Source organism: Hydra vulgaris, chromosome 01 (genome assembly GCF_038396675.1).
Source record: "Hydra vulgaris chromosome 01, alternate assembly HydraT2T_AEP".
In the NCBI taxonomy this organism is placed as follows: domain Eukaryota; kingdom Metazoa; phylum Cnidaria; class Hydrozoa; order Anthoathecata; family Hydridae; genus Hydra; species Hydra vulgaris.
In genome coordinates this window covers 61,244,244-61,268,072 of record NC_088920.1, presented here as the reverse complement: position 1 = coordinate 61,268,072, position 23,829 = coordinate 61,244,244, and the positions used below count along the sequence as shown (strand labels likewise).

Genomic DNA, 23,829 nt, shown 5'->3' with positions numbered 1-23,829 from the left:
AACAGTTTCGATTGGAAATTGCAGCACAATGAGAGGAAAACCATGGAGAAGAGTGAGTCTTGACTTGAAATCATCAAGAGGGAATATAAGATTCCATGCCAGCCTGAATGCAACAAGATATGTAAGAAGCACATTTGTCAGCAGGAAGACGAAAGATTTCTACTCAAGGGCCATCATGAAGAAAATCATTGAAAGAGTACCAGTCAGCTTTAAGGTAATTGTAAGATGTACAATCATAAGGGGATTCAGATGATGAAGAAGAATGAGATAATAGTTTTAGAGAGGTACAAATACTGGTAATACCAAATGCATTTTTACAAGCAATACCGGTATTGCATGCCCGATCCCTAATACATATCCGTTTTAATCACTCGCAATTTTTACTGTTAAATATTCGCGACAAATCTTTTGTCGAGCGTGTCGAGTAAAAACTCAAAAATTAGTTTTAATTTCATTCAATCATAATACAAAATAGAAATATTAATATTACACATTATACTTTCTACAATCAACGATCTTCGTCATGCTACTTTCTAAATATTTGTCGACGATTTTCTTTATACTATTTTCAATTCAGAAATGGATTTTTCTAAAGTCTAAAAAATTGTTTAAATAATAAATTAAAATGTTTACTTTAAAAAATTACTTTAAACTATTAAAAAATTAAGAGTGTAACATAAAATAATAATGATATGTTCTACGACTAACGCTTTAACACATAACTGATACAATTCTAGTATTACATTACGGAATGTTACATTATAACAATACATTATTTATCTGAAAGAAGCAAACCTGAATAGTTATAAATTATTGTATTACGTATCAGAATGACTGATATGACACACTAAACGCCACATACTAGAAATCAAGATGTTCAATGCAATATATTTGAAAGTATGACTTTACATACCTTAATGTCCCATATTACAATTTTTCCATCTAATCCACTCGAAGCAATTTTTGAAACATTTTCTTTAGGTCCAGCATAAACAGACAATTGGCTAATAAAAACAATAATTAAGAATACAAATAACCAATAAAATGAATGCATCAAAACACAGCTAGCAAAAAAAAAAAAAAAAAACTATAATTACTTAATGACATTGACATGTGCTGTACTTGAAGCTTCATCTCGCTTTCCTGTATTCTTTTTGTCAAGGTTACGAAATTTATCCATGGCACTGATTGTTTCTTCCTCTCCATCATTTTTTAAAGGTTGATCGAGTTTTGCAACAAATTTTACTGTATTGTCTCCGCCATAGCTAAAAACCATTGGCACAAAGTCATGTCCTAAAAATAAATACACAAGCAAAAAACCGAAATAGTTTTATTATATAAAACATACCAGAGATAATGCATAATAAAGAGTTTATGATGCCCTAAAAAAAAAAATATATATATATTAACCTGCTGTAACTAGAGAGTTTTCTGATACCCATACTACTGAAAGAAATGGCAATGAACTTGTGCAGATTTTGGCAACAACTGCATTATCTCCACCTTGGACAACAGAGACAGTAGAATCATGACTAACCCAAGCAATCTTTGAGCCAGATGGCGAAAAGGCAACATCATGCACCCATCCACCTAAAAACTTTTTTTTTTTAGTAAAATAATTCAATTTATCATCAAAGTCAATTTTTTGGTAAGATTAAAAAAGAAGAACATTTGAATTGAAAATGTAAAATAATTAAGTAGTTTAAATTGAAAAAAATTGTCAAACAAAAATTTTCTTGCATTTTTATTTCAGAAAAATGTTTTTTTTTCTTCAAACTTTTGAAGATTCTCTTTGATATAATTATTTAATAAAATTGATAGTAAACAATTCTCGTAAATAACTTCATGGTTTCTAGTTGTTTGATCATTTTTTTAAGATTGAAAGTTAATAATGCTCTATACTATAGTTGATAATTTTATTGTATATTTCCAAATAATAAAAATTAAATAATTAAAGGAAAGAAAAAAAAACTAATAAAAATTAAAAGTTACAAAAAATAAAAATAAATTACCATATCCATTAGAGAACTCTGCCATCAAAGCACCAAAAGGCATTTTCTTTCCCCAGTTTGTAGTTTCAGGCTTAGGTTCTATCTCTTTGATGTAAGCAGAAAACACACGAGCTTTGAAATCTGTTGAACTTGCACACAACAGAACATTATTAGGATGCCAATCAACAGCAAGTACTGTTGAACGTATTGGTTTCTTAATATGCTTACTCACCCACCTAAAAAAGACAGTACAAAAAAGTTATTTCTTTTTTGTTATTTTCCCTTTTTTTTTTAACTTGATGTTACCTCAAAAAACACTAAAAGTTGTATTAATTATGGTTTTTGAAAAATATACCAGTGATTTTCTTTTTCGAAGTAACACACAGAGACCAAACGAGCTCCACTAGCAACAGCAAATTTATCCTCTAATTTAAATAACAAATGTATAAAAAATTAAAAACAAAAATATAAAAAGAATTTTAAAATTTAACTTTAATAAGCTAAATAAGTTTTATAGTTATATAAGTTTTATACTTTAATAAGTTTTATAACTTTTGAATTTAAAATTTTTTTATATACCATTTGGTGACCACCTAACATATGTAGCAGCACGATTTATTCTAAGGATGACAAGGGTTGGACTCCACTTCCCTGCTTCTTCCACCCAAACAAATCCATTTCTGTCAGCGCTACATGTCACAATTCGATTACTGTTAGGAGCCCAATCTATGCTTGTTACATTTTGATGGTGCTGAAAAAGTGTGTATATATAATATATATCAATATATAATATATATTATATATTAATCAATCTGAATTTTGTTAATAAATTTTTTGTAACTTAGTTAAAGGCTATCACTTGTGATATTATATTTAGGGTTTAGGGTTAGTAGAGGAAGATCACTTCCTTTAAAGCATATTTTAGTAAAAAAAAACTATCCATAGCCAAAAAAATAATTTCTTGTTTATAGATCACTTTACTGATGTTTCACTTGAGCTAAGACCAAACAACTTTAATCTCCTGAATTATTCTAAATATCTTCTATTTCATAATGTTACTTGGGATCTAAGGTCAGTATCTAATGAATTAATTACACAAATTGTTGGTAGTCTCCAAAAAGTAGTTGCTCCAAAAAGTAGTAGTTCAATCTTATAAGTTATAAGTTAACTAAACATTGTTTATTAGGTTGCTTATCAGCTTACACATGATGAATGATTCTATTAGGTTGCTTATCAGCTTGCACATGATTAATGATTCTATTAGTATCGTGCTGGTGAAAAAACTTCAAAATGAATCTCTTCATATTTAACAAAAAAAAAAGGCATTCAGTTAAAAGATCTACATCAAAAGAAAGAGTAGTAAAGTTGGATGTTTTTCAAGTAACATGTATGGGTCCATCGCTTTTTAAAACTTATACTTATGACCTACCACCAGATGCAACAGAAATAGACACAGTCTTACAATGCTGACAATACAACAATGATTATAAAGGTTGACTGTATTGAACAGTTACAGGAAATAATGAAAATAATGATATTTGGTAGCGCAAAAAATATAGAAGCAAAGTTACAGGGCTCAAGTTACCCAATGTGGAGAAAATTATAAAGAAAAAAGCGTTAGCATTCTTGTTATATTCTTTGGGACAACAAAATGAAATGGCATCACCATATAGTACAAATACCAAAAAAGATAAGTAAAGGCATATACCTACATAAAAAGTTTAATAAACTATTGCCTTGTAAATCTAAAGTTATTTTATTTAATGCTTTAATTACAAGCCATTAAATGTATGGCGTTGAAATTTCGGGAAACAGTAAATAAAAAAATAAAAAAAATTATGTAACTAAAATGCCTACAAAAGAATGCTCTACAAATTATTGGTCTCGACAAGATACACAAGACCGATCCCAAAAAAATGGAATCTGTTATCATTAGATCAAGAGTATCCAATGGCTATTAGAATCCAAGAATGGAAGATATGTGTTGACTTAGCACCATCATATTTAATCAATGATTTTAGCTGGGTTAAAATTAATAAATATTTGAGAGTTAACAGAAGCTCTTTCTAACTTAAAGAGTTGTGTGTTGGCGAACCTACTAATAAAATTGCAATTGAAGCTAATCGATTGAAAGATACGGATTTGCTTGTAAGTGCAAAAGAATTCAATAACCAAAAAAAATTTTGTGCTTTTAATATGGCTTCGAAATATCTCAATACCAATTACATTGATTGTAAAATTTATCTCATTTTGTTCAATACAGTATATCGTCTGAAAAAATTAGGGAATAAGGAAAACGCTTTTCATTAGTTATTATCCCTTTTCAGTTTTCAAGTTAAATTCAGCTTTTTATTGTAAATTCTTATAATACTGAAGAAAATATTATATATGTGTGATGTGTGTGTGTGTGTGTGTGTGTGTGTGTGTGTGTGTGTGTGTGTATATATATATATATATATAAAACTCCTAACTGGTTGTCAGAAAGTTTTGTTAACAAATAGTAAAAATTAAAATGCAAGACCGGAATTTTTTTTTTGTTACTTGATAGACTGCCTGCCCCAACCAAACCCTCATGATGTTGATGTAGCAGCACTCCCTTGCGAGTCAGGCTAAAAGATAGTCGGTGTAGCAACACGCCATGCATGATTTTCAGTAAAATAAATAAAAATAAAAACATTTTATTAAAAAAAAAAAATAAATAAAAACATTGTTTATATTATTAAAAACATTCAGAATGTTTTAAAAACATTCAAAGTGTTTTTAAAAACATCCTGGTCAATTAAATTTACGTTTTTGCGTTTTTTTTTAAAAATTATTAATTTGTAATTAAATTAATGGTTTTTACTTTCTGACAACACGCAAATGTTGAATGAAAGTCAAAAGTAATTAAAAGTGACGTATTTGTTGGCATAAGAATCATTTTTTTCCTTCCGTACTCTCAAATGCAACAATCTATAGAACTATATATATATGTATATATATATATATGTGTGTATATATATATATATATATATATATATATATATATATATATATATATATATATATATATATATATATTATATATATAAATAAAAGCAGTATGGCGCCCATACCACTTCAGCAATGCGAAAAATAATACCAAAAATAGCTCCCAAAAAATATTTATTATTTGTTCTTTTATTTTTATTTTTTTATTTAAAATGCAGAAAAATTTCGGTTTTAAATGCATTAGGAAATAAAAATTTTGTTTATTTTAGCTAGTTCATTTTTTCCTCAGGACAATAAAATAGATTAAAAAGTAATTATATGCTTTGACCGTTTAATGTTTAAAATTGTCATTTTACTTACTGAAGGTTAGATTTGAAAAAATGAATCAAAACAAAGCTCTATTTAAATATAACGGAATGTTCATGAAATTAATTTTTTTTAAAGATACAACAATTTTCAAATATTTACTTAAGAGTTAAAGATAGAACAATTTTAAAATATTTACTTGAGATTTAACTGTTTTTAATAATAAATAAATTAAAGTAAAAACTTCTTAATAACAAAATAGTAATCGCACAAATTTAATTTTTGAATAGATGACCTATGCTATTTTATTTTAGGTTATGAAAACAAAAAATCAAATGAATGCTTTTTCAAAACATTTTGTTTTTCCTCATATTCTTTTCGACTTGAATGACAATAAAAATAATTATTACAATAACTTAATAAACTTAATAAAAAAAATTTATAAAACGCAGGTTATAAGAAGTTTGAAAATTAGACCAAGGCCTTAAAACGTGGCCAAAAAAAAAGCAGGAATACAGACTCTGTAAAAAGAAAGTAAAACTTACTTCATTTAGAATTGCTTCTTTTTCCCAGGTTGATCCTACTTTTTTACATATAAAGACTTGATGATCATTTGGAGAAAATGCTACCCCTAAATTATAAAATTGTTTTTATAATAAATTTTTTCACTCAAAATTCATCATATTTTATTTAAAACATTACATTATGGATAGTATATAAAATAATTTTTGGATAAAACTCCACATTAAAAGGGATCTCAAAGGATCATGGCAGCTTTTTTTGATGTTTAAAAAAGATAATTTTCAGAGGATATTGAAGAAGGGGGAAAAGGGAGAGGGGTAACAAGTTTTTGAGTTTGTGTTGTTTTAAGACTGAAATTGTAGCACTTTTTTATGCATTCTCATTTGATATACACTATGTATACATTAACATACCCAAGTTTGAAACTTGCCTAAAAGATACCTTTCTCAAACATCTAAAAAAGCTGCCCTTATCTATGTATATTAAAAGTATTATGGTTTGAGTTTACACCATTTTAACATTTTATTATAAGAAACTTAACAAAATACTTTACATTACATTTGCTTTTGCCTTCTAGCATTATTCATTTAATTCTCTATTAAAGTTATTATAAAAAAAAATAAAGTTTTAACAATAACTTTCCTAATAGTATGGATGTGGGTGGAAGACATATCTTATAGCTTTTTTTGAATATCTCTATGCACAATAAAAGCTACCTGCATTATTTTTTTTATGTAGACGATGTGTAAACCATTCTATTTTGTAATAAAATAAACTTATTTATTAGGCTTTCAATGAGCCTCATAAATTACTTGATTTTACTTAATTACTTAGCATATATAATCATAAACCCTTTATAAACAAAATATTCAATTTGAAACCTATTTGAAATGTAACATCCTTTAATGAAATGAAATTATTGCTTTACAACCCAAGGAAGTATTGAAAAGCAATGCAAATACAATTAAAAACTAATTATTTTAACTATAGAATTTAAAGATGCAATTAACAATACTCAGAATTTTTTTTAAGGAAAACATTCCAGGCGTTAAAAACTAGCAATCTTTCATTGATTTTACTTAGGAATTATTAGGTGCTTAAAAATATTATTTATCTGCACTTTATTTATTTAACTATGTAACTTCAAAACAAAAGATTTTTAAAATTTTATTTTCTTAAACTTGAAAACTAAATATAGTTTATAACACATTACTTGATCTATCTTTATTGAAAGAGAAGCACGAAATAGGAACATCTGCAATTTCAAATATTTCTTTTCCAGACATTTGCAACGGACTCTGGCCAGTCAACGCAGCAAAATTATGGAGGGCGTGAACGAATTTTAAAAGATAGTTCAAGTTTGTTTCATCAACTTCTTTCCCAATCTACTTCGTTTTATTTCGAAGTTTCTACTGAAATGTTTCCTTAAGCCATTGTAGCAGATAACAGCCATCCGGTTCACGATGCTGTTGCTAATAATCACGATTCCATTTGTCGATATGTTTCAAACGTTCATTTCGTTAACAATTTAGGTTCTCAAACCTTATTCGCTATAGGAGCATACCAGCTGAATTTGTCTAATTCTTTATTAAGTTAAACTGCTGCATAAAATCGTCTCTTATGCTACAAATTGTTAACGTTATAAAGTCAATCTTTCTTCTTAGATCCGGTTTCTTAATTTTGGTCTTTTTCGTAATACTTTTTCATAGGTGTGTTACGCATAGAATATGGGTATACGGATTTTTAAACCAGGACATTGAGCGCAAAGGTTAACAAAGTTGAATGATGTTAGTGTGATTATAACAAAAGATTGAACAACCGTATTATGGTCTTGTTTATCAAAAAAAAAGCTGGAACAGAATTGGTGCAATTTTTTAGAGTGGAATTGTTTAAATATTCTATTGCCAGAAGATTGCTCTTTGTCAAGCATAACATCTTTTAATATTTACATTTGTTCCAAAATTTTTATTTGCAGGCATGGTATTGAAAAGAATTAAAACTATTTTCAAAGATAGTTTTGGGATTTGGAATCTTCACCATTGCATAAAATTGTAACAAAATTATTTTCAAAAAAGACATCAATTAAGTTAACTTTGAAACAAGACTTAAACGAGAAACTTTGGTGACCAGTTTTTTTTATAGACGCTTCAGTTACAACCATTCCTCTTGCAATCATATTCCCAAAAAGATTTTAAAAAACATATGCCAAATAAGGCACCATCTGAAGCTCTTGGTTTTGAAAGCCCAACTAAATAGGATATCACAGATCTATTTATGGAATTTATTTACTAATTTAAATCAAAAACATTCGCGTCAAAGGAAAATCCACGTTTAAAGTTCTTGATCTTAATAAGAGTAATGACGTGAATATTCTTACTTTATTGCCAGATAAAAGTAATAAAATGCAGCCATTAGATGTCTCTGTGTTGGCACCATTCAAACCTTGTCATAATGAAATCTTGGCTTCTAAATATTTTTTGAGCTCCAAGCACTATTTACAAAACTGTATTTTTTGTTAATATTGTATATGTAAAAGGTTCTACCAGTCCAAAGATTCAAGACGGATTTTAAAAGAGTGGAATGTTTCAATTTAACTAAAACGTAATTTCAAAACTAGACTACTTATGTCGCGCTGTTACTGATAGAAACAATCCAAACACGTATAAGAAACGAACACTTAAAAAAAAAATAACAAAAAACCTCCTGAAAAAGCTAGCAGTAGAAGTATTATTAGTCTTACATATATAACAACAAAAACTAAACTTGAAGCAAAAGAAACGAAAAGTAAGATAAAGAAATAACTATTTTTTAATAGAAAAAAATATATACAGATCTTATTTTTGAAAGTGGTTTATCAAGTTGATGAATTTTATTTTAAAATTCTTAATTTTAATAGTTTTATAACGATGAATTTTTAAAATTCTTGATTCCCGGTTTTGTAAATATTTCAAATGTGGCACCAAACTTGTACCCCATCAATGGGGACACGCACCTTGATGCAAATTTTAATATTTGTTTTAAGTTTTTACAAGTTTAACCAGTTGTATTTAGTCAATCTTAAAATTTAAAAATAATTAAACTGAAAAAACATATTTAAAGAGATTGTCTAAATAAAATCAAAAGTGCCCTACTCTTCCCTACTACCAATAAAAAATTTTACACGAAATATTGAAAAATTGAGGTATGCAAAAAAAAAAAAATGGAGGGGGGGGGGGACTTGACAGTTGGAAATTACATATAAACGTAGAAGTTTGTTGATGGTGTATTTAAACAGTCAAAAACTTAGCGCCGCATTTGCAACACACAAACACGATGTCGAGAACGGTATAAGGGCTTTAAAAGCAGTTGATGGACACAACAGATATGAAATCTTCATTTTCAACCAAAAGTTATTTAATGGTGTTATTTTGAAGTAATCCTAAGCAATGGTATCATTCTTTAAGTTTATATATTCATCTATATGCTTCCCCTAATACATATTTTACATTACAAGAAAATGCTGATTTAATTACTTTACTGCTTAAAAACATCTGGAAAATATTTTACAAGTTCATTAAACAAATATTCTAGGTGACAAACTTTTTTTGTGTTAAAAAGTTTGGGAAGCATGTTATTTTCAATTAGCAGCCTTGGTGCAGTGGTAGCGCACTTGCCTCAGAAACGTAAGATCCGTGGTTCAAACCCACCTGTGGGCAAGTTTTGCGACATCGGTTGGGAAGGAAACGTGAACTTCCTATTAAATGCTATTCAACGATACTCTGTGATAAGACCGTAAGGACTTCTTAGGGCACCTAAAAAAAAAAATTACGTTACTTAACTTTTCAAACATGATCAAGTTTCCATTATTAATTCTAGTTTTATATTGTTTGAGTTTTTTAATAAATGGCTTCAGATTATAAGAGTGTGTAATGGCATTACCATATTTTGCCTAATTTTTACTTTAAAACCGAATAAATTGTTTACATTAGTATAAGGTTCTGACATAAGATCTTACTGATCTTCTTTTTAATACTAGTTCTTCAAGTTTTAGTAGTATTTGCTTACTTTATGAGTTATCGTTGGGCATTTTTTGTGTTTGAGGTAATCATCTTAACAATTTCTGTATGAAATTATTTTTTACATAATTTGATTGAGAGTAGGGCTTTCAGTTCGAACATGTTCAGTTTCGAACGTTTTAATTTTCTCATTTTTTAAGAGGTTCAAGTGCGAACTTTTTTCCTCTGAAAGTTCAAACATGTATATATATTAAAATTAGGTTCTTTATATTAAAATTAGGTTCTTTGTTATCATTTTTTGACAGTTGAACAATAAGCTTTTTTAAATTGTTACTTTTTTAGACAGTTTTTTTTACTCCTAATTTTTATTGTGACAATTAAAGCAACGTTTCTAAAGTTTAAATAATCAACGGAATATGTAAACAAATGATTTAGGGTGGTTACTTTTACTTTTAAATTTTAAAATAAAAATAGTTACATGCGTTACATATTTTTAATTGTTAAAGAAACCCCATGGAGGTACCCATGAAAAAGATCCTTAAAATTTATGAACCAAAAAATTAAGACGAGTTAATTTAAGTTTGAGCTAATAAAAGTTTTAGTTGTGCGAAATAACAAATAAGATGTGTGAAATAACAAATAAGATGTGCGAAATAACAAATAAAATTATAGCTTTATTCTAAAACCTGTTCTAGTTTGAACTTTTAAAAAAAAATTCTTACTGAAAGCCATAATTAAGAGTATTAAAAGATTTACTAAACGTAAATTTGTTTTATATCTATTACGAAGATTCTTCACAACAGAGTATACTCTGTTGTGAAGAATCTTCGTAATAGATATATTAATGTTATTCATCATACTAGACCTTACTTGTAAGGTCTAGTATGATGTTTTGCTTTTCTAAAAAAAATACGCTTCCCTTCTCTAATTAAGGACTTAACGAAATTAAAGCGCCAATTCAACGAGAACCTAAAAGTTATGATTTTTCATTAAGCTTCAGTATAGCCTCCAGGATCAAGAGAAAGATGAAAGTGATTTTGAAGGTGTTAACTTGCGCGCAACTGCCATATTTTAGCAATGTCATCTCAATTCACTGTTACTGTTGAAAATGTTCTCCGAGATATTTGTAAAAATTAGTTGGAGAACATTTACCATAATATTTATGTTGCTCTTTGTATACTATTGACAAGTCAGTCACTGTTGCTTTCGCAGAAAGAAGCTTTTTGAAATTGAAACTAATAAAAAAAATATCCACACTCAAACATAAAAATCAAAAGAGATTGACTATTGTTAATAGAAAATAATTTTTGAAAAAAACGAACTGTTCCAATATTATTTCTTCCTGAAGAAAAACAAAAAAAATATTTAACTTTAAAACAATTTTTATAAAGTGATCGACCATAAATTACGTAAAGCAAAATTTCACAATAAACAAAACAAAAAAAGATCAAAAGTTTTCCCTCGCAGAGTCCATTAAGTTTAATGAAAATTGCAAATAGTCCATTAAATTTAATGAAAATCGCAGCGCAAAAAAGCTTAATATCTCCTACTTACGTTTATATTTTGAATTTTATAATATATATTTGCGTTGCGTAATTTATGGACGATCACAAAGCTTGCCTAATAAACATTTTAGCATTAGACCAAAAACCAACATTTAATTTTGATAGATAATTGCAATTAAATAAACGAATGAATAAGCAAGGAACAATCGGATTTTTGCCTTTTACATTTAATATAAACACTTTAGTAGGGTAAAAAGGAATATCGATATTTTGAAATATTTCATGGTTTTATCTTGGCTATTATATTATTGGTTATTTATTATTATTATATTATATTGGTTATTATATTATATTGGTTATTACATTATTGACTAGATTAGTTTTTTTAATATCTTAGGCGGCTTTTTAAATCAGAGAAGAAAACGTCTAGAGCTGACAGACGTTTCTTTCCACTACGAGACCTGTTACATTTCTTCACTTGATTACTTCGGACTTGAATTATTTTAAATCATCACAACTTTTACAAGTTTTTTTAGAACCTGAACTTCAATGAAAAAAAACACATGTCCCACATGGGTTCCATGTGGTTTTCCATGCATCCCATGAAAAAAATATTTTTTGAGACATTCAAATTATTCTTATGAATCTTCATTTTTTTTTCTTCTGGACAGCCTTAAAAGTCATATTTCTATAGAAGATTCGGATATTGCAATTTAACATAGAACTACAATGCTAAGTTTTCTTTCCCATTGAATTCATAAATTGGAGCTATTGGGTAGAACTGTTGTGGGACCATTGTTGAAACTTTTCAACGAAAAGGTTCTACAATGCCATTTGTGACATTTGGATGATTACAAACCCAAGAGCTATGATCATTTTTGATATTTTTTCAATAGCTCGCGAACCAATGTTGATTGCAATTTTGATATTTTTTCAATAGCAATCGATGTTGATTGATATCAAGGAGGTTGTGATCAATCATGTTTGACCATACAATCTCGAATTAAGCGCTCCATTACCATGCAAGGAACAGAAGTGAGTGAGATTGGACGGTAGTTTCTGGGTTTGTCCTTCTACCCTTCTTATAAATAAGTGTTACTTTGGCTTGCTTGCAGCATGTATACTATATGCAAAGAAGAACTGTTTATTCAGCAAGTTAAACATCTAAGATCCGTCAGATATTAGTACGCCGTCGTTATTTAATGAACTCGAATACTAGCTTTGCAATTTTTAGCCTTGTTAATTAAGCCATGCACAAGACAAGTATTATCTTTGCATTTACTTATGATTCTTTGTTCATGCGTGTAGAGAGCTTTATAAACAAGTATTTTTTATTTACAAGGTGCTTTTGATCACAAACTTTCAAGATACTTTTGATCTTGTGGTGCTGCTTGAAGTTGGGCAAAAATAGTTTATTTACCTTTTGACGCTAGTTTAACTTATTATTAAGCCATATTATTAAGTTGGGTTAAAGCTGGATAAAGTTGCGGCGAGTCGGAGTGAAAAATGATACAACGGCAACATATATATCTGAAAGACAAGCATAGCACTGCTCAACTGTAAGGTTTTTAGATTCTAGAACCCAACTAGTGATGTTGAAGTAGTTGATCATGCATTTAATATCAGTGTATTTATAGATAAAATGTTTACGCCTTTTGTTGAAGCTGGCTGAATGATAATCCTGTATTATTAAATCCAAGTAAAGCATAGCGTGCACGTAGTTTTTTTCGTGGATCCAAGAGGAAAATTAACTTTTTCATTGTAAATATATGTTGGATCATTTGCTAACACAAGGTCTAGTTGATTTTTTACCGAATGTTGGTTCTAAGGCGAAATGAGTAAGGAAGCAGTCTAGGATAGTTTCAAGAAATGTGCTTACGTATAAATTAGCACCAGTATAGTACCCACCTGAAATGTTCCATTTAATTTCAGGGTAGTTGAAGTCTCCGAGGATGAAAAGTTTTGTAAACTTTTTTTGCTCGATTAGAATGGATGCTTGACAAATCGACTTGTTGGTAATTTTTTTAACAGCTACTTCGGAGTTTGGCGGCGGTTGAGTAGTTATTAATTAAAATTGGCTTTTCTATGTCAAACCAAGTCTCACAAAAGCAGAATACATCGGGAAAGTCTTTTTTGTACAAGTAGAAATTTTTTACTAGTGCTACCGCTATATTTGATATATAATTTAATAGAGGAAATGAAACTCTATTAAAGAGTACCTTTTTTACAGGATGTTTATTACTCATTCTATACCAATTGACACAAAAAACTTAATTGATAAGCTTGATTTTATTTTATTCATAAATTTAGACGCACAATCAAAAAAGTCTTATATCTTGTTAATTGATAGTTAATTAGTAGTTTTTTCCCCCATATTTCTCATTAATAGGCCTAAATTAATTGATTTTGTCGAAAAAACTTTATATAAATATGACTTACCTGGAATTAGTTAATTATTATTTAATAAATAAACAAAAGCTAAGTTAGTTTTGCACTAAAAAGACGCAAAAAATGGGCAAAAAACGTATCAATTAAGGTGAAAGATGGCAAATTATTGCTCGCATCAAAGAAGGAACCAAAAGTAATAGAGAAATTTCCAGGTTAATTAGAGTTTCTGAGAAATGCGTTCGGATAACGAAGCAAAACTTTCTTCACACTGGTGGTGCCAGCAAGAAAACGAGGCCAGGTAGACCCTTGTCAACCACCAGAAACAACGATAGTGCCCTTTTTAGAGCTGTCAGAGCTAATCCAAGAATTAGTTACAAAGAATCGACCACAGAATTCAATACAGCGCAAAATACATCTATTTCTCAGAGCACAGTCTATTGACTACTTATCAAATACAAGATTGGAGTCTACTCTGCTTTGAAGAAACCGCTCCTGCGTCCATATGATAAACAAAGGAGACTAAAATGGTGTCGTAAAGGAAAGTATTGGACAATAGAACAATGGAAAAACATTATGTGAATTGATGAGAGTAACTTTGAGCTTATCAATCGCAAATCTAACAAAACAGTCAAAAGAATAGCTCACAAAAAGTATTACGCCAGGTACATTAGACCGACTGTTCAAAGTGGAGGAGGCTCAATAGGAATTTGGTCATGCTTCAATTACGTGTTGGTATGTGCCAAACATACACCAGAAGAATCAACTTCAGAATATACGTAGAAGTACTGGAAAACAACCTAATTCCATCAATTAACCTGCCTATGCTCAATGATAAGCCATGAAAACTTCAACAAGATGGCACTAATGCACATACTGCATACTATAAAAAGGAGTGGTTCAACAATAATAATATCAAGACAATACCGTGGCCTCCATACTCACTTGATTTGAACCCGATTGAAAACATTTGGGCTTGGACTGACCGGCAAAGGTTCAAATTTCCACACTTGACCAGCTGAAGGACGTCCTTAAGGAGACCTGGTATAGGGTCCCAAAAGCGATGTGCAAAAATATTGTTGAGTCTATGCCTAGAAGAGTTCTTAGTTGTATTAAAACCGAAGGCGGATACACAAAATATTGATTGGTTTATAAATTACGCCTCCTAATGTATCGTGCGTCTAAATTTATAAATAAATTTTTTTTATATCATGTAGTTGTACCTAATTATTACTTAGTATTTGTATTTTTTTTGTAATTTTTTTTTAAATTTTGTATTCTGTATGTATTTATCTAATAAATAGAAGAAAAAAAACTAAACCGAAATCTTTTTAGTTATTGTTTTATCGTTAAAAAACTAAAAACTTCTATTCTCAAATATGAGTGCGTCTAAATTTATGAAAACCGCTGTATATATATATATATATATATATATATATATATATATATATATATATATATATATATATATATATATATATATATATATATATATATATATATATATATATATATATATATGTTGACTTCATTTCTATTGCTTGTGTTCTTAAAAACTTAGAGAGACTTTTTGTTGACTGTTAGCATCCCTGCAAATCATAGAAAAATAGTAGTGATCACTCTAATAAGTAAAAAGAATGTAGGAATTAAAATTAGTAGTATGCAATTAGATAGAGGTAAAATTTAATTAAAAAAAAACTTCATTTATCAAAGAAACCTTTCCTTTTCAAAAATAAATACTTGAAAAAGTAAATACTTCGTTTTTCAGAGCGTTTGTATTTATTTTTTTATTATTATTATAACTTTTATTTTCGCTGATTAAATAATTTTACAATTTTCATATAATCATGTAAAAAATAACTAACATCGTAAACATAAAAACCTTTATAAAAACGTTTTTAATTTTTATATTATATATATATATATGTATATATATATATATATATATATATATACATATATATATATATATATATATATATATATATATATATATATATATATATATATATATATATATATATATATATATATATATATATATATATATATATATATATATTGTTTTAAACAGTCAGGGACTGATTATGGTATGGATAATGCGTTTATATGTTAATGCGTTAATGCGTTTAAAGTGTTAAATGCGTTTACCTTTTCATAGAGTCCCTTTAGTCACTCATTATAATAAAAACAAAAATTCAATAAAACAAAGCCCATATTTTTTTTAATTTAAAAAATTAAAAACAAAAAAACATTAAAACATATAAGAAGAAAAACAAAAAGAAGAAAAAAAATTCAAAAATCTGAAAACAAATACTGTAAACTATAATATATATGTCAGGACACACCCTGTAAATATTGGACGTTAATACTTTTGGAGAGCACCGAAAAAACCCTTTTGGGGTCTTGTTATATACACATAGGTGACTTACCCTGCAAATTTTCAAAATCTTTTACCGACGTCCAAGGGAGAAAAAGCAATTTGAAGTTTTTAGTAAAAATATCCAAAAAAGAACCAAAAATGTTAAAAATCGTTTTTGTTTATTGGCATTAATTTTCTTCAAAAGTAAAATGTTCTTGTACAATGATACCAAAATATTACAAACACAATTAGTTAAAATAGTTTTACAATTTTGTGGCAATAATTTCAAATATTGCTTCCATCAGAGTTAAGAATTCAATGTTTTTAACACTTGGAAACAAAATTATCTGAAATTTCTTTTAAACATTTTTCTGAAAATATTTCTTCTAACTTTTAAGCATGTTTGCTGTTAACACAACATTCCACAACACAGTGTAGAAGCTGGGCTTCATACTCAGGATGTGAAGGGCTTCGCTTGAATCTTTGCCAGTGAGTCTTAAAATTTGAATGCATTGCTTCAGCTGCTTGTCCACTGAATAATCCAAGTGCAGACCCATGTCGATCAATGAACTCGGAAATGTGATAAAAAACTGCATGTGCTTTTAGAGTCACTGTAACTGGCAGAGAGAGAAAAGAATCTTTGAACTTTTCAATTTTTTCGTTGAAGCCACCCTCAAGTGACTTTCCAAAGCAGGAAGAAACAACATCTCTAAAATTGAGAAATGTTTCAATGAAACCCTGAGCTTCATAAGCACAAGCCTTTTTAGCCAGTCTTTTTGCAAACATTTTTCAACATTTTGCAAAAGTTTGTGACATTAATTTTCAGCAAATTGTCCCCCGTGGTATGGCTGAGGTTGAATGTGCAACAGAGCAGGCCATTGTTTTGCTCCTGGCCAAAGTTCTGAAAGATATTTGAATAGATGATTGACATTACCTAGTAGCAAATGTAGTTCCATTGGTGGAATGATGTCCAAAACAAGTCTCGAGTCCTCCATGTTAATCAAAGAAGGATGAATTGTGTTGTTAAAATCTTAAGCCATTTTGAATTTGGAGCCAGCAGACACAAATGCTCTGTAGCCCTCTTGTATTGAACCAAAACTTCTGGAAACTCCACATTCTGAGAGGTTGTCTGAATTGATGTTACACCAACAGCAGGGGTGTTTACTTAAATAAGACTGAATTCCACATAAGATGTTAGCAATTTTGAGATCGCAAGCGATGACAAAAGAGACGTCTTCAACATGTATTTGGTCCATCATCACCTTGACAGTCGCATTTGTTTTAGGCACATCTTCCACAATTGCAACAATGAGTTGACGCTTCACACCTGTATCGCGAGCAATTGAGTTTGTAAGTAGGCGTGAACTTTTTTGTTGAGGACTTTTTGACTCATCAACTTCTTCTGTGCTTATAATGCCAAGACTAATTTTCAGAAGTGAATCACCACCATCTATTCCCAGCTTGACTAAATGCTGAGGCGAGTAATCTCTTGAATGCAAAACATGCTTTGTTAGGTCTTGCAGGTTTTTGCAGTAAACTATTGATCGTTTTTCTTCTTTTCTATTTTCCATAGTAAAATTTGACTCTAACAACGTGAAGAAATCTGAAAGAGTTTGTCCAGCAGTAGCAAATTTTTGCTCAAAGTATGCCTCAACTAGTCGAATCCCAGTGGATTTGTTTAGCGTTGATACTAGAAGTCTCATTCATGTATTGAAAAGTGCAGTGTTTAGTTGAACATTCACTTAACTTTGTATTGTAAGAGGTGTGCTGTTTACTTTGTGAGCAATGGAAGGGCTTGAATAAAAAAGGAACAAATAAGTTCATCTCTTTAAAAATAATTTCACAACAAAATCTATTTTTTTTAACTTATTGATATAAAAGTCAGACAATTGCATAGGATGGTTCTCTATTGGCTAAACAAAATTCAAAGAAGTTACAATAATACAACTATTATACATCTATTTTGGCCACAATTTTTATTGCTCTAAATCAAAACTATGTTATTTTATAGTATTTCATTGTATTGTAACAAGTAATGTGGTATAAATAAAAAACAGCAATGCAAAATTAATTTGAACGGTATTATTTTTTAATATGTTTAGCTTGCATAGCGGACAAAAAAATACTAAAAACCAGAGGAAACATATAATACAAACCACTGCATATTTTTGATATGTAAAGAAAAAAGTGCCTCAAATCTAAATGTGTACATGACAGTTTCCAGTAGACTAATTTAAAATGTATGCTATTAACATTGCCATTTTGCATATTATCATTTCAAGAAGTTTAATACATATGTATAATATATTATAGTAAACAGCAGCAAATTTAATATGCAAGGGGTCAAAATGATGTGTCTAAGAGATGAACTTCTTTATTCAAATGTTACCTGGTGTAACTCGAAACAATTTTCCACTCAGTCAAGCGACTGAGTCTAACTGTTCCATAAGGAGAAGCTTCTTTGTTGACAATGACAGATACTGCAATTTGCTCTGCCCCTTTAATGTCATCTTGCACCAATGACATTAAATTTCTGTGTCTTGTTCCGGGCAAAAATGTCTGTGAAAAAAGGTCTTGTGCAAAAATGTCTGTGATCTCGAACTATGACTGAAAAACATTGTGTGCACCTTTTTTTTGCAGATGGAGGTTGTTGATTTGCACTTGATGTCCCTGGTGTTGCAATAGTGTGTTCCTTAGTTTGTTGCTTAAATGAGGATTGAACGAAGATTGGATGCTGTTGATTTAAATTGAGCCTACTGATTTGGCAAATGAGGCATTCACACCTATTTTCTGTTCTTGTAAGAGGCTTTATAGCAATGGAGTCAAAATTGTAAAGTGGTGGTAGTGGACTGTTCAAATCACCATTGTTTCTTTTTTGCAGAAGAATACGGCAAGTGTTGCAAATTCCTCTTGGAACTCTTTCATCCTCAAATTTCAAATCGCTTTTTACAAGTTTCAGCGCTCGTGCAATCATAAAGTCAGTTAATTCTCTGTCACATTTTCTCATGCACAAAAAGCAAACAGTTTTTCTGCAATCTTCATGAGTTCTGGTAACAAAAACGTTTTTCATCGCTGTAAACAAAAAACTTGATATTTATATTTTCCTCAGAGTTGTTTACTCTCTACTTTTTATATTCTTTGAAACCTAAAAAGAATTTTTCGGGAACTAAATTACTAAATATTTTTTAAAGTTCAGCTAGACATTTCTTATAATTTTATTCAATTGATAAATACATTTACTTTTAGCACTTTTAGCCAATAATTTCCACATTAAAATATTTATAATAAAATATTAAATATTTTATAGAAAATGGTGAAATTTAATTTAAGAGGTTAAATTCCTTGCTTTTACACTCAAATACTGATTAAGAGCAATTAAAATAACAAAGTTACAAAAAGAAACTAAACAGGAACTAAATTTTTCCAGACACTAAGCAAAGTACAAAAAAATTGCAGTAACCAAATTTAGTTCCACCATAAATAAGTTACCAACCCTAATTTTCAGGTATTGTTTTTTTGTGTAAGGGTGGTAGAGGGGATTATTTTTAAATGTGAGGTTATCCCCATTTTAGGAAATTTCAAAATATTTTAAACTAAATTTTTACAAAGCAGGAATTATAAATATATCACATTACTTGTGCTAGTCATTTTATTCATAATAATAAGGGTAAAAAAATATTTCGATGAAATTACTGCAAGATAAAAGTAAAACTATTCTAATTAATTGTGCTTTGTAATATTTTGGTATCATTGTACAAGAACATTTCACTTTTGAAGAAAATTAATGCCAATAAACAAAAACGATTTTTAACATTTTTGGTTCTTTTTTGGATATTTTTACTAAAAACTTCAAATTGCTTTTTCTCCCTTGGACGTCGGTAAAAGATTTTGAAAATTTGCTAGGTAAGTCACCTATATGTATATAACATGACCCAAAAAGGTTTTTTAGGTGCTCTCCAAAAGTATTAACATCCAATATTTACAGGGTGTGAGAAATTAAGAAGATGCATTTTAGTTTGTTGTTTAAACGATAAAATGCTTTTAGGTCTTTAATATTTTTATTTTGGAAATGATTCCATATTGATGGACCACGGTTTGTAATAAGAAAACTTGACTGCTGTGATTTAGTTTTCCCTAGGTGATAGTTGTTCCTGGTATTTGAACGCAGATTATATTTTTCAGAAAATGATACCAAGAAAATATCTGAAAAACGCTTGGTAGTAGATTGTTCTTATACTTATACATAAAAATTAATATCTGTAATGTGTAAAGTTTCTCAATATCTAGAACCATCATGCTTTTCACCATTGGGGCCGGGATTACTAACCTACTTAAATAATAATTGCTTTGCATGCATGGTTTTGCAGGCTTTACAATTTTTGCAATTTTGTTTTATGGGTGCTGGCCCATACAATATTTGCGTACAATATTTGCATTTTATATATAGATTTAATAAACTTGTTATTATGACTTTTTTATATTTCAAATAGTTCTAATTCTATTTAGCTCTTGTTGTTTCTAAGTTAAGTCAAGGACAGATCCAGGTCATCAATTAAGGGCGGCGATTTTTAGATTTTTTCAGCAACTCCACAAATCATCATTAGTTAATTTTTGTTTGAATATCAGTCTTATACTGTCTTAACCAGGGCAACTATGAAATGGCATTATATGTTGGTATCTCATTAGTCCGATTAAAGCTCCACAAATTTATTTAAATCACTTTTGAACGTAGATAAAATGTAGAACCATCTTCTAAGGTTTTTGGTTTCTCAACAATCAATTTTTTTTAAGTTTTTAAGTTTTTTTTCTTTTTCACTAAAATTCAACTAATCATCTTTACTGAACCAAATAGTAAAAAAAAAAAAATTTCGAAATCAAAAATTTTAAATAATTTTGTAATAATAGTTTAATATAAGTATATACAAATAAAATAAAATATATATACATATATATATATATATATATATATATATATATATATATATATATATATATATATATATATATATATATATATATATATATATATATATATATATATATATATATATATATAATATAAATATAAAACAATTTAAAAAATTGTATATTGCTGCTATAGTTATTATTTTTCCGAGACGCAATGAGCAGGTGGTTGTAGTGACGCAATGAGCAGGTGGTTGTAGTGGCGCAATGAGCAGGTGGTTGTAGTGTCGTCGTTGCAAATAGGAGAGGTAATTGAAATTCAACATGTTGCATCAAATGCTGTTTGTTGTCCATGTTATAATCATGCTTTAATTTTAACTTTATTCTAACGTAGAAGCAATAAAAATTAATTGAGTGAAGAATTTTATTACTATCAATCAGAGAAAATGGTTTTATTGTGTCTTTAGGCTGAGGCATATGCTCTCTCTAAAAATGTCTGAGGCATATGCTCTCTCTAAAAAATGGGCTCGGTCAGTTATTTTGCAAAAAAAAAATTAAATTTACATAAAGCAAAAATTTGCATTAGAGACTTGTAAATTTTTTTAAAACAAGAAAGAGAAAACTGCGAAAAAATGTTTAAGGAAGCTTTTAGAGCAGCAGAAAAAACAATAATCAAAATAGACGGTAGCTTTACCTACAAAAGAATAGTACAACAACAGCCATGCCTTAAAATTATACCCTCAGATACAATGGAAGAATATTACATACAATCAATTTACATCCCTCTTCTTGATGCACTGATATTGGACATAATTACACGTTTTTCTAATGAAAACTTGCAATATCTTTAAATCTATACTTTGATGCCAAAAATATTATTACACTTAATCATAAAAATGTTAGTGAAACAGTTTCTGCCTTCAGAAAAAAATATACAATGTCATTCTTAGACTTAGTAACCAAAACTTGCCTGCACCTGAATTTATATCGGAAGATGAACTATGGCATTGAAAATCTTTAAGGATGAAGGAAGAGAGAAGAATTTTTCTGTTGTTTTTTGATATGTAGGAACAGTTGCAACATCCAACCACTAACAAGTTGTTTTAAATTATTAAGTCATTAATAATTTGAAACAACTTCTGCCCTTAAGTTAAACGCGTGCTCGACTCAAAAACATTCAGAGTATATCAACAAAAAAAAAATTTACCCTAAAACTCTAAAAATCTTTTATAAGAGAGTAGAAGTTTCTACAGCGAATAAATTATCCAAAGTTATTTATTAATTTAAAGACTCAAAATAATATATAAATAAATGAGGTTACAAAAGTTATATTAGATAAAACAGTGTCAATAACCTGTTGAAATATGTCAATCAGTTTAAGAAAAATTTAGAAACTAATTTTAAAAAATTACTTAAAAGCTTTCTTCAAAATATATCGATAAATTATAAATAACTCGAATAAATTATAAATAACTCGAATAAATTATAAATAACTCGAATAAATTATAAATAACTCGAATAAATTATAAATAACTCGAACTTTTAAAGTTTTAAAATTGAAAAAATATAGCAATAGTATTTGCTAAAAGTACTTTTTGTACTAAAAAGAAGAAAATAAACTTTTTGATTTAATTTTAATAGTTCTGTAAACTAAAAATTTGCAGGTCTGCACAAGATATATATAAAAACATACCTGTCAATCTTTCGTCTACGGAACTATCAAATTTAAATTAAAAAGTTTATTTTCCTCTTTTTAGTACAAAAAAGATTTTATTTTTAGCAAATATTTTTGCTATATTTTATTTTTTACTTTTCAGTCTTTACAAAGAGTTACGATATTTAGCGATGCGTTTTTTTAAATGATAAAATTTTTTTATATAAAAGTAAAATAACATAAAGTACAAATATTTCATTTGAATTGCCACCCTCGTCCTCCCACATAAGTAGTATATTTTTATATTAATATTAAACAAAATTATGCAAGGCCGACGACACCGGGGAGGGGGCCAGGAGGCACGTTTCTCCCCTACTTTTTTCTTAAGACTTTTTTTTTTAAAAAAAAATTTTAGATGTAGAAGACTTTTTTTAAGAATTGACGATGTTTCCTTCCCCCACCCCCCATCCCCCCTACTTCGAAACCCGTGTCGTCATTCCTGTTATGTTGTAAGTTATTTTTTCAAATTTATTGAAAATTTTTTTTTTCAAAAAAAAAGTATTTAAAAGATTTAAAAAAAAACAACAAACCTACCAATCTTAGCCGATTTTAAAAACGAAAAGATGTATTTATAAAAGAGAATAAATCATATTAAAAAAAAAATTACATACCCACAAACAATATTAGCTGATTTTAAAAATAAAAACATTTGTTAATGAAGATTACTTTAGAAACAACCCGCAAGCAATTTAGTAGCTAATTTCTATATAAGAGGTTAGTTTTTTCGTTCGTTCGAGGACAACAAAAAAAGTTTAAAAAAAGTTCGTATCCAGTGAAAGAAATGATTATATAAATAAAGCGAAGTTTTATAATATTTTAAATGTATTTTTCTGTATTATAACAACTGCTAATTGCTTTAATTATTTTAAATAAAATTATTATTGTCATTTTTATATTGTATTCTTAAGATTTACTTTTAGTCAAAAAGGGACAAAAAAAGATTAAATATTTCTCCAACTATTTTTAATTAACTTAGTTAATTCTACGTAATAAACTTATATTTACGAACGTTGAATTTCGTTAAGCTTTGCATACATTTTTAAATTCCGTAATTTAAAATATAAAATTAGTTAAACATAATTAGGAAAAAATAAGTTGTTTAAACCCCCTTATTCCACTCACATTGAGAATTCAGCAATAGAATTCTAAAAAAGTTAAACATTAACCGTGTTGC

General features: G+C 28.6%; 1 protein-coding gene across 1 annotated transcript; it reads right to left on the bottom strand.

Annotated features, from left to right (window-relative positions):
• Positions 1-439: 439 nt before the first annotated feature.
• On the bottom strand, positions 440-7,457 carry LOC100198816 (actin-related protein 2/3 complex subunit 1A-A). Its single transcript, XM_065788852.1, has 9 exons — positions 7,003-7,457; positions 5,813-5,898; positions 2,571-2,742; positions 2,347-2,416; positions 2,013-2,227; positions 1,411-1,590; positions 1,098-1,293; positions 914-1,004; positions 440-596 (listed from the first exon to the last, which is right to left on the bottom strand). The coding sequence occupies exons 1-9, from the start codon at positions 7,073-7,075 to the stop codon at positions 558-560; spliced, it is 1,122 nt and encodes a 373-aa protein (XP_065644924.1). The 5' UTR covers positions 7,076-7,457; the 3' UTR covers positions 440-557.
• Positions 7,458-23,829: the final 16,372 nt, after the last annotated feature.

Bases quoted from the DNA above. Each gene is read 5' to 3' on its own strand.
- LOC100198816 (XM_065788852.1), bottom strand. From the start codon at position 7,075: ATGTCTGGAAAAGAAATATTTGAAATTGCAGATGTTCCTATTTCGTGC. The intron at 1,591-2,012 runs GTAATTTATTTT...AAAAGTTTTTAG, and splicing joins AGAGTTCTCTAATGGATATG to GTGGATGGGTGCATGATGTT. The intron at 1,294-1,410 runs GTTAATATATAT...ATTTATTTTTAG, and splicing joins AAACTCTCTAGTTACAGCAG to GACATGACTTTGTGCCAATG.